Below are 12,090 nucleotides of genomic sequence, written 5' to 3'. Positions count from 1 at the left end.
AATCTCACTCATAATTGGTGCATAACATATTTCTTTAAAAATGAGTGGTAGATCTAGATAGAGTGGGATTTTATGCTGTGTAATAAATTATCTTTTATCGTATCTGGTAGAGAGGACAAAGAGAATTCTATCTCAAGATCACAAAATTTTTCTACTAGGAGAAATCATATGCCATGAACTAAACTCAGTGTGACCCTAAATGATCTTTGCACAAAATCGAGGCAAAGTTCTCTTTGTGCTGACTCTATTGAAACCCTCTCCACTTTTTGATATAACCAAATTCTACTGGAATGACCCTTAAATCAAGACATTGCTAATTTTGTACATATGAACAAGACATTGCTAGTCTTATACATATGAGCATATGTACATAATCTTTTTGAGATGTTACCAGAATTCTTCCAGTCAGAAGCAATCCAGCATTAGCACCTTGGAAAAACAAGAGGCCCGAGCTGGTTGGATAATGTTTGAGGCTGGAGGTGAGGGAAGTTGGGCTCAGAGCCTGACAGGTCTGGAGTTTTGCAATGGGAAACCACTGGGGAATTTCTAAAAAGGAAAGAGACATGAGATTTAAATTTTGAAGAGATGACTTTGTGATAGCTGATGTTGGGAGCTCGAACAAGGGTGGAGATGGTGAGAAGTCAGCACCCCTGAGAGAGGCTGGGAAGCCAAATCGTGGCGCACAGATTCTGGCCTGTGCAGCTGATGGTGTTGCTGATGGTCTGAATTCGTGAACCCTGGGCGAGGACCAGGATTCTAGGCAGATTGCGAAGATTTCAACTTAAGTTTTGGAAGCAGCTGTGTAAAAGCAAAGGGAAGTGGAAGGAAACAGGACATCACAGGCCTATTTGAGGAGAGTTGAAAAAGGTGGCAGATTTAGAATTATCGTAAGAAAATTAATCGCTTTCCTGTAACCAAATAACAATTGAAAAGTGCAATGAAAAAAAAAAAAGAACAGGTATCTTGACGATTTAAAAAAGGAAAAAGAAAGTGCAATGAAAGGAACTCTCCCATTTACAATAGTAACAAAACCCAAAACACTTAAGAGTAAACCCAATTAGAAATGTGGAAAACGTTTATGAAATATACGTTATGAAAATGTCACTTAAAGGCATTAAAGAAGAATTTAATAAATAGATAAATATGCTACATTCAAGAATGGGAATACTTAATATTGTAAAGAGGTAAATTCCCCTCAAATTTATTTATGAAGTCATTTCTTTTAAACTTGCTGAAAATAATTCTAAAGTTAAATGGGAAAAGATAAGCATGTGAGACTAGCCAGGAAAATGCTAAACAAAGAGTAATGATGGGGTTGTAGAGGCATGCAGTTTCTATTTACACATTTGTGAGTTTTCATATTTTCATAAGTACATATTACCTTTGTAATTAGAGAAACAAGAAATAAAACACTAACAGGAGCTGTAATAAATTATGATCTAGCCACAAAAAAGATGGAAGAGTTTGTGTGTGTGTGTGTGTGTGTGTGTGTGTGTGTGTGTTTCCACTGGAAAGCAATGGTATAAGGATTACACTGAGGAGGAAATATTAATACTGACTATACAGAAATAAAAAGGATTATCAGAAGATACTGTAAACAACTGTGTGCCAACAAATTGATAGGTGAAATCGACAAGTTTCTAGAAAGCCATAATCCTACCAAAACTGATTTGAGAAGAAATGGAAAAATCTGAATAGACCTATAAAGAGTAAATAAATTATAGATTAGTAATTGAAAAACACTTTCTACAAAGAAAAGCCCAGGCACGGTAAAAGGATCAGTTATGCACCATAATAAGGTGGACTTTATTGGGTTGGCCAAAAAGTTCGTTTGGGTTTTTCCATAAGACGTTACAGAAAAACCCGAACGAACTTTTTGGCCAACCCAATATCTCAGACTGTTAGGTTGGTTTAACATTGAAAATCAGTTAATGTACTACATATATCAATAGGTAAAGGAGAGACACCAGATGATCATCTCAAGAGATGTAGAAAAAGCATCTGACAAACGCTAACACCTCTTCATGATAAAAGCACTCAATACGCTAGGAACAGAAGGAAATTTCCCCAACCTAATAAAGGGCGTCTATGAAAAACCCACAGCTCCCGCCATACTCAATGGTTGAAAAATTGAATGCTCTCCTCCGAAGATCAGGAACAAGACAAGGATGTCCACCCCTTCTATTCAATATTGTATTGAAGGTACTGGGCAGTTAGACAAGGAAAAGAAAGAAAAGGCGTCCAGATCTTGAAGGAAGAAGTAAAATTGTCTTTATTTGCAGAAGATGTGATCTTATATATGAAAATTCAAAAGTATTAGAGATAATAAAGGAGTTCAGCAAAGTCGAAAGATACAAGTTGAATACACAAAAGTCAGTTGTATTTCTGTACACTAGAAATGAACAATCTGAAAATGAAATTAAGAAAACAGTTCCAGTCGCTGGCTCGCAACTTCGGGGAGTTTCAAGCAGCTGCAGCGATGGCAGCAACCCTGGACGCAGGAAACGTCTGGTCCAGCTCTGGTAATGAGGGGCCCTGAGATCCCAGAGGTACCATATGAGAAGTCTGGAATGTGTTGGGGACTTGGCTTCCTGCAAACATGGGTTAAGAGTCCGCCTGCCAATGCAGGGGACACGGGTTCTATCCTTGGTCTGGGAAGATCCCACATGCCGCAGAACAACTAAGCCCATATGTCACAACTACTGAGCCTGAGCTCTAGAGCCCGTGAGCCACCACTACTGAGCTCACATGCTGCAACTACTGAAGCACACATGCCTAGAGCCCTGCTCCGCAACGAGAGGCTACCGCAATGAGAAGCCCGTGCACCACAACAAAGAGTAGCCCCCACTTGCCGCAACTAGAGAAAGCCCGCGCACAGCAACGAAGACCCAACGCAACCAAAAATAAATAAAATTGATTCTTTAAAAAAAAAAACAAACTGTAACTTTGTTTGAATTACTCCAAAGTTGATATCTTCTTCAAAAATAAGAAAGAAGAAATATTGCAAAATTTAAAAAAAGGAAAACAATTCCATTTATAATAGCATAAAAATAATAAAATATTTAGGAATAGATTGAATAAAAGAAGTATAAAATGTATACTCTGAAAATTACAAAACAGTTAAAATTAAAGAAGACAAAATAAGTGGAAGAACATCTCTTGTTCATGGATTTGAAAATTTAATCTCGCTAAGATGACAATACTCCCTCAATTCACCTACAGCTTCAGTGAAATCCCTATCAAAATCCAGGCTGGGCTTCCCTGGTGGCGCAGTGGTTGAGAGTCCGCCTGCCGATGCAGGGGACACGGGTTCGTGCCCCGGTCCGGGAAGATCCCACATGCCGCGGAGCGGCTGGGCCTGTGAGCCATGGCCACTGGGCCTGCGTGTCCGGAGCCTGTGCTCTGCAACGGGAGAGGCCACAACAGTGAGAGGCCCGCGTACCGCAAAAAAAAAAAAAATCCAGGCTGGCTTTTTTGTAGAAATTGACAAGCTGATCCTAAAATTCATATGACAGTTGAACAGATCCAGAATAGCCAAAACAGTCTTGAAAAAGAACAAAGTTTGAGCACTCATACCTCCCAGTTTCCAAACTTACCACAAAGCTATGGTAATTACTGTGGTCTGAATGTTTGTGTCCCCCTCAAATTCATAGGTTGAAACCCTAACCCCCTAAAGTGATAGTATTAGTAGGTGGGGCCTTTGGGGCAGGTACTTAAGTCATGAGGGTAGAATCCTAATGAGTAGGATTAGTGCCTTATAACAGAGATGCCAGAGAGATTCCTAGCCCCTTCTGCTCTGTATAAATAAAACGAGAAGTCTGCAAACTGGAGGAAAACCTTCACTCAACCATGCAGGTACTCTGATCTTGGACTTCCAGCCTCCAGAACAGTAAGAAATAAATGTTTGTTGTTTATAAGCTACCCAGTCCCGTAGTATTTTGTTATAGCAGACCGAATGGACTAAGACAGTAATCAAGACAGAGTGGTCATGGCATGAGGAGAGACCTGTAGATCGATGGAATAGAATTGAGTGACCACAGATAAGCTCTCACATTTACAGTGAATTGATTTCCAACAAGGGTGTCAAGGTAATTCAATGGGGAAAGAATAGGCTCTTTTTTAAGAATAGGCTTTTTAACAAATGTTGCTGATACAGCTGGATATCCACCTGCAAAGGAATGAAGTCGGACCCCTTCTTCACATCAAATACAAGAACGAACTCAAAATAGATGATAGACCTAAATGTCTATTTAAGAGGTAAAATTATAAAAGAAAGCTAAAAGTATAAAACCCTTAGAAGAAAATATAGGAGTAAATCTTTGAGACTTTTGGTTAGGCAAAGTCTTACTAGACATGACACCAAAATCACAAGCAACCAAAGAAAATAGATGCATTGGACTCGATCAAAATTAAAAACTTTGGTGTTTCAAACAAAGTATAAAGCCAGCCCGCAGAGTAGGAGAATATTTGCAAATCACATATCTGATAAGGATATTTTATCTATAGATACGTAGATATTTATACAGAGTTGTCTCTTGGTATCTGCTGGGGATTGGTTCCAGGACCACCACCCCCACCCCGATGGATACTGAAATCCATGGATGCTCAAGTGCCTTATATAAAATGGCATAGTATTTGCATATAATCTATGCATATCCTCCCATATACTTTAAATCATCTCTAGATTACTTATAATACCTAATACAATGTAAATACTATATAACTAGTTGCCCGGGGTACAGCAAATTCATTTTGCTTTTTTGGGACTTTCTGGAATTAAAAAAATATATTTTTTCATTTCATGGTTGGTTGAATCCATGGATGTGGAACCTGTGATATAGAGTGGTGGCGGGGTGCAACTGAATATAGATATCTATAGATAAGGGTATTTAGAATATACAAAGAATTCTCACAACTCAATAATAAAAAGGCAAATAGCCCAATCTAAAAATGGGCAAAAAAAAAAAATCTAAATAGAAATTTCTCCAAAGAAGATATATCAATAGCTAATACAGCACACAAAAGGATGCTCAAAGTCATTAGTCATCAGAGAGATGAAAATTAGAACCACAGAGATATAAAACCACGGAGACCGACAACAACAAGTATTAGTGAAGATGGGGAGGAACCGGAACCCTCACACACCGCTGGTGGGGGTTTAAAATGGTGCAGATGCTGTGGGAAACATTCTGCCAGTTCCTAAAAATGTTAAACGTATAACTCAGCAACTTCATTCGTAGGTTTACAAGAGAAATAAAAATATAAGTCTACACAACAACCTGGACAACGTCATTCACAATAGCCAGAAAGTAGGAACAAGCCAAATGCCCATCACCTGATAAGTCGATAAAGAAAATACGGTATATCTATACAATAGAATATCACTCAGTCATGAGAAGGATTGAAGCACTGATTCATGCTACAACATGGATGAACTTTAAAAACATGTTAAGTGAAAGAAGCCAGTCACAAAATACCACATATTCTATGATTCCATTTATGTGAAATGTCCAGATGGGCGAATCCAGAGACATAAAGTAGATTAGTGGTTGCTAGGACGGGTGGGGTTTGAGGTTAAATAAAGAGTGGTTGCTGACGGGTACAGGATTTCTTTCTTGGGGATGATGAAAATGTTCTAAGTTGATTGTGCTGATGGTTATACAACCCAGCGAGTATGTTACAACCAATGAATTATACACTTCAAATGGATGAATTGTATAGTGTATGAATTACATCTTGATAAAAATTGTTATATAAAAAAATACTAAGTGAAAAGTTTGCAGAACAACATATAATATGAATATATTTTTGTGAAATAGTGTAAGTTCATAGTAAAACACTATATTCTTAAAAATTAGCAAAATTTGTGAAGTTTGCGTAAGTGTAAGAGACATTAGTGATATAGTAGCTTTAATCATGTAACAAATCTGGTGACAAAATTTCTTACCAGTAATCGATCCCCCCTCATTAATAAAATACTAACAACACTTAGTATTTATTGCATTCTTTCTGTATGCCAACATTGTGCGAAATTCTTATCATGCATTTTGTCTTTGTTTTTCACAACACTTGATGATGGCCCCGTATTTTCTGTAACTCTCCCCTTTCTTTCTCCAACATACCAAAGTTTACATTTCCAAAATTGTATTATTTATCAGAATATCAAAAATGGACAGTTCCTTTTATTGTTAGCAGTAGCTATGAAGGTAAATACTGTAGGTCTTAATTGGAATTGGTATTAATGTGATCCTGTGAGTTTTAAGAGCACATTGATAAATCCATCTGCATGTGTTTAAAGATTTTAAGTTTAAACTAAAGCATTTTGCATTTGTTATAGTTGATGCCCAATGGAAGGAGAAAAGACTTTTTGTTACTTGTCAGCTTTTTGTTTAATGTAATGCTAAATTTGGAAGACAATCTATGGTAAAGATAATTTTGAGGGGTTTTTTCCCCATTGCAAATATAGGCTAGTGCCTCAGTCAGTTTGGGCCGCTATAACAAAATTCCATGGACTGGTGGCTTAAACAACAAACATTTATTCCTTGTAGTTCTGGAGGCTGGAAAAGCCGCAGATGAAGGCGCTGACAGATTAGGTTCTTGGGGAGGGCCCTCTTCCTGCCTTCTTTCTTGCTGTGAGAACAAGCTCTGTGGTCTCTTTTTTATAGGGGCACTAATCCCATCATGAAAGCCCCATCCCCATGACCTCATCTAAACCTAAGCACTTCTCAAAGACCTCACCTTTAAAAACATCACATTGCAGGCTAGAGCTTCATCATATGAATTTTGGGTGGGGATACGATTCCGTCCATAGCAACTAACTATGATGGAAATCTTGTCCATAAGTGCTAACCCTAGCATTTTTTTGTTTGTGTTTAGTATTATGTGCCAAGAACCTTGCAAAGAAAGACTTCTTCAGTAAGTAAAACACCCATTTTTGCTCTCTTACAATATTAATGTTCTTCACATATTTCTGAAATTTAAAACTTAAAAAAAAAGCAACCCTGGGAGTATTCTCCTAAAAGTCCTGCCCTTTGCTGACTAGAAATCCACAGTTTGACAAGCTTCCTTTCCCAGTTGACTACCACATAGAGACTCTGTAGCTCCAAGGCACAGAATTTATAACTCATATGAGAACAACTCTCTCTCATTCCCTATTCCGGCCACCACCCTGTTTTCTCTGTCTTTCCATCCATTAATGTATTGCTTTCTGCTGGGTGAAGTCTCCTCAGCTCCAATACAGACAAGACAGTTTTCTATAAAACGTCTGGGTTTGAGTAAAATTGTTGGTCAAATTTGATCAATTAAATCACACTTTAAAAGCCTTGTAATTAAAGGAATTGTAATAAAAATATAAATGGAGGATCCTTTTCTAAAGGAAGGAATCACCTCATAAGAAGTTCACCTACTATAAAGTAGGCGCCTGCAGCATGATATTTTTCACACTCTTTCTGATCCTCACAAGAATGCTGCTCCGTTCCTAAGTGGTTCATCTCATGCTTTAAAGGTAAAGAGACTTAGGCTCGCAGACTCTATTCAAGTAGCTAAGAAGCTCCAGAGTGATGGCTCACGTCCAGGTCTATCTCTAAAACCCTTACCTGGCCACCTCTCTGATCTTATAAACCTGTCTGATTCATACTCCAGCATTTAGCAACTTACCTAATTAAAACCCGGTGAATACTTGCTTCCAGAGATAAAATAGACGAAGACCAGTAAACAAGATTTCTAGGTATTATTATTTTTTAGAAAGTATAAATATAAATAATTGTAGACACCTTTCCCTCCATTTAGCTAGCCCCACTGAGTGATCATCAGAAATGGAAATTTGAATTTAAGCCTATTTTTAGAGTTTTCATTTCTAGCCTCTAAAAATCTGAGGAGGATGTCATTCTGGGTTGTCTTTCTTAGAAAGCTTAATGGAAAGAATTTATTTTGCTGATTGAAACTAACCTTAAACTTGAGAAAAAAATATACCAGGGTAGTCTTCTTAATCAAATAGATGACCTTGAAGCTCGCTTTACTTGCAGGACTGGGTTCTGTCTTCTCATCCAGTGTGGCTGTCCCCTCTCCTCTAGGACTCCCTGACCCTTTTGCAAAGATCGTTGTGGATGGATCTGGGCAGTGCCACTCAACGGACACTGTGAAGAACACGTTGGACCCGAAGTGGAACCAGCACTATGATCTGTGAGTTGATTATCCTATAAGCCACTTGGGGAGCGGCAGGAAAGTTGGTATCTAACTTGTAAGAGAAGCATTTAATTTTTTTTTTAAAGGGATTATTAAACTTCTTACTGATAACAAACGTGGATGGCCAAACAAATACATACTGCCTACTTTTAGAATTCATATACTTGGAAGTTCTTGTGTTTGACATTTTCATATATTTTAATGGTTTGCTTCTGTAACTGTGGTCTTCAAACTTTCAATCTCCTGGCCATACTAACAGGAAAAAAGGGCCATAGTTCAGGTCCCCTATATGCTACTGTTTTTTTCAGCAAAACCCAGAACATGGTTGTAAAATGCATTATTTGAAATACATTATTTTTATTATTTTATTTTTTTAGATGTTGGGGGTAGGAGTTTATTAATTAATTTATTTTTGCTGTGTTGGGTCTTCGTTTCTGTGCGAGGGCTTTCTCTAGTTGTGGCAAGCGGGGGCCACTCTTCATCGCAGTGCGGGGGCCTCTCACTATCGTGGCCTCTCTTGTTGCGGAGCACAGGCTCCAGATGCTCAGGCTCAGTAGTTGTGGCTCACGGGCCTAGTTGCTCCGTGGCATGTGGGATCCTCCCAGACCAGGGCTCGAACCCGTGTCCCCTGCATTAGCAGGCAGATTCTCAACCACTGCGCCACCAGGGAAGCCCCCATTATTATTATTTTACATATTTATGATACAAATATATAATATATATATATTTCTGTTGATTTTTTAAAAATTTTGCTTTTTAGTACAAATATATTTTCTGCAAGAGAAAATAAAGTTTGGTATGACTGGAGGTATATAAGCCCACACACCATCAGACAATTTCTTATATTCATTTGTTAAGTGGATCGCACTTTGAAAATCTATTTTGTAGGCACCTATGTTTTCATGTCCCTGCTAAGAAATTTTTGTCCAAGTAATGCTGAGTGATTATTATTGGCTTTTTACTAACACAAATTGAACTGGGTTTGAGTGGGATTTTTAGTAGTTGGATCCTGAGGCTCATTTGCAGTTACACTGTGGCACTGGAAGTAGCCTGGAAAGTGGTTGTCAGTCCATGTCCCGAAAGCTCCCTTCTGTGGTTGACCTACACTGAGAGAAAGTGGCAGGTTTCCTGTCTGAGTTAGTGCCCTTTTGTGTACTTTGGATGGATGTAAGTAGTCCTTTGTTGCAAATTAGTATTCTCTATTAAGCCTAATTGCTGGGGTTTTGTTTTTGTTTTTTTTTGGCCACACCATGCGGTATGCAGGATCTTAGTTCTCCGACCAGGGATTGAACCGGTGCCCCTGCAGTGGAAGTGCAGAGTCTTAACCACTGGACCGCCAGGGAAGTCCTGGTGGGAACTTTTGAATCCTGCCATTATCCTTTGGAACTATAAAAATATAGTAAATCTCTGTTATAAGATTATTATCATTATGTGGTTGTCTGCATGTGTTTCTTACATAACCGGTTGTAGTCCTTTCCCAGCCCACTGAAGTTAGTAGATATATACTTATTAAGCGCCTGTTAGCTGTGGATATAGAGCCAACATTATTTTAAAAGGATTCTTCTGGACTAACAAGTCAATCAGATAAAATCTCAATGGGCTATCGCAATTGAGAAATACAATTAAAAATGAGTTTGCATGTTGGTTTCAGATATGTTGGGAAAACGGATTCTATAACCATCAGCGTGTGGAACCACAAGAAAATTCACAAGAAGCAGGGAGCTGGCTTCCTGGGGTGCGTGCGGCTGCTCTCCAATGCCATCAGCAGATTAAAAGATACTGGATGTAAGAACCCAATGTTTTTCTGCCTCTTAATGCAACTGAAGAAGGCTTATGGGGCATCATTTTTTATTTTATTTTTTTGAATACTGAATACAGAATTCCTCCTGCCTTCCTCTCTAGCTAACATTTCCCTGGGTTAAGTTTTGAATTGTTTGTTTGCAGACCAGCGTTTGGATCTATGCAAACTAAACCCCTCAGATACTGATGCAGTTCGTGGCCAAATAGTGGGTAAGAACTTTCTCATCTGTATAAAGAGATAATTTTTACAGACTTAACCTTCAGCTCTTCATCACTGAGAAAACACATAAAGGCACTGACCGATGGTGACATACTTCGAAGGACAGGCCCCATACAGGGGCCATCTCTCCAGGACTAAACGATTTCATCTTATGTGGTTTTTATTATTTTATCTAATTCCCTTCATTCTGTCATTCAAGGTGGAGTTAAAATGACTAAGGTACGAAAAGATGCAGGGTTATAATTTGTGATGTAACTTTGATCGTCGCATGAGTTGACAATTTGTCATATTATCCAAGGGCAGATGATAGAAATGTGGCCACATACGCAAGAGTTAAGAAATAGTTCCTTCAGGAGGACCCATCATATATGTAAAAGGCAAAGAGAATTTCTGAAGACTTCCATGTAATATGATTTTACAGAGGACTGACTTATTTAGAATGAAGAAATAAAATGTGCTCATGTCATAAAGCGTTGACTGGAGGTATCCCACTGGAAGTAATTTATCTGTTAAGTAGCTCATCCTGTTATCCATCCCATTTTTATTAGCATTTCAGGGTTACCCAAATATTGACTGTATGCATTGCAAGCAATCAAAGAAAACAGTATTTCAGCAGCACACCAGAGTGACTTATGGCCCCAAATCTTTTAGGTATTGTCTTATGTAGACCTGACACAAGATAAAGGGACAGTGGATATCCATCTGAAAACTCCTGTCACGACAGAGTTCCCACTTACTGCCTTTCTATTTGTGATTTCTTCTTTTCTTTGTGGAGGGATGTGCTGGGGAAAAATGAATAACTGGAAGCAGCTTCATAAGTGTCTTTGTTGTTCATAGTAGGGACAGAGAATCGACACGTAGGTGCATCCAGACCTTGCACATACTGACAGTGCTCTCTGTGTCCTTATTAAACATAAGTCAAAATCTTCTTAAAATATAAGGTACCTTGGAGGGAGTGAAATTGTGTTCTGTTATTTTGATGAAGAGCACAGACAACACAGCATCTCTTTCTGCTCCACGTTTACAAGGAGTGTTCCAAGTGGTATGCGTTCTGTGCAGCCAATGAGTGAGATGCTTCATACTTGAAAGCATAGGAATGTATATGTGTATGTATAGACATATGCCTCACTTTTTAAAATAATATCATACATAAATTACACATTTGCAATGGCTCACTGTGTTACAGTTGTATAAAATACCACTGGATTTTAATGCAGGATGTTCTTTTCTTTTTAGTCAGTTTACAGACACGAGACAGAATAGGCACTGGAGGGTCCGTGGTAGACTGCAGAGGGCTGTTAGAAAATGAAGGGTACGTATCACTGCAGCGATGCCCACTGAGTTCTCTGCTGCCCAGGCTCTCGCACTGTATGAAAGTTTCCTTCACACCTTTTCAATGCGTTGAATACTTGAGGTGCAGTCTTGGGATAACACTGGGATCCAGTTTCCTCGTTTGTAAAGGAAGCTGTCAGAACTAGTGGGGTAGTGCCCCAAAGGCTCAGGATCCAATTTACAGAGGTTCCCGCTGGCCAAAGAGCATCAGTAAAGAATTATAACTGCAGTGGATTAAAGCAATCCATTGAGTTCATAATGATACAGGGAGAAATAAATTCTAAAAAACCCAAAAACCAAAAAACACCCTCAAAAATTCTCATTGGTCACTATCACAATTTTTCAGTTCCCCAATGAGTTAACTATTAATGTCATTAATAGTTGCTGACAACATCATGAAAGAGGGATAATCTGACATGAACTTACATCTTGGAGGTCCAGGGGACGGGAATGGGTTGCACAGCCCCGGGGATAAGCTCCATCCAGAGGGGGGCACCCTGTAGACTGTAGCAGACAACCTGGTGTCTTCAACAAATACACTGCAAGAAAAATAA

At 38.7% G+C, this 12,090-nt stretch overlaps 1 protein-coding gene, 1 long non-coding RNA gene and 1 pseudogene across 7 annotated transcripts in view; 2 read left to right on the top strand and 1 right to left on the bottom strand.

The window, feature by feature from the left end:
• Positions 1–4,951, top strand: part of LOC149747374 (KANTR integral membrane protein pseudogene) — a 71,873-nt pseudogene extending 66,922 nt beyond the window's left edge. Inside the window, exon 2 of the transcript XR_016387748.1 lies at positions 1–4,951. This exon is cut by the window's left edge and continues 46,618 nt beyond it. The product of XR_016387748.1 is annotated as a KANTR integral membrane protein pseudogene (transcript).
• The window catches only part of SMURF1 (SMAD specific E3 ubiquitin protein ligase 1), a 102,102-nt gene that overhangs the window by 66,928 nt on the left and 23,084 nt on the right, over positions 1–12,090 (top strand). For all 5 annotated transcript variants that reach the window (XR_016387747.1, XM_022587771.3, XM_022587769.3 and 2 more), the window contains exons 2-6: positions 6,877–6,915; positions 8,073–8,181; positions 9,836–9,969; positions 10,129–10,194; positions 11,441–11,516. Coding sequence is in view for 4 of the 5 variants with exons in the window: in XM_022587771.3 (XP_022443479.1) it covers positions 6,877–6,915; positions 8,073–8,181; positions 9,836–9,969; positions 10,129–10,194; positions 11,441–11,516 (424 nt within the window). In the remaining variant the exon portion in view is untranslated. The remainder of the gene's footprint in view (positions 1–6,876; positions 6,916–8,072; positions 8,182–9,835; positions 9,970–10,128; positions 10,195–11,440; positions 11,517–12,090) is intronic.
• The window catches only part of LOC111181912 (uncharacterized), a 13,168-nt gene continuing 3,326 nt past the window's right edge, over positions 2,249–12,090 (bottom strand). The window contains exon 3 of the long non-coding RNA XR_002646633.3: positions 2,249–12,090. This is a non-coding gene — a long non-coding RNA (uncharacterized LOC111181912).

This window comes from Delphinapterus leucas, chromosome 15 (assembly GCF_059928025.1).
Source record: "Delphinapterus leucas isolate spDelLeu-1000000601 "Yukka" chromosome 15, BTC_Dleu_Yukka2, whole genome shotgun sequence".
Taxonomy (NCBI): domain Eukaryota; kingdom Metazoa; phylum Chordata; class Mammalia; order Artiodactyla; family Monodontidae; genus Delphinapterus; species Delphinapterus leucas.
The sequence above is the reverse complement of the archived record's forward strand: the minus strand, read 5'-3'. Positions and strand labels throughout refer to the sequence as shown.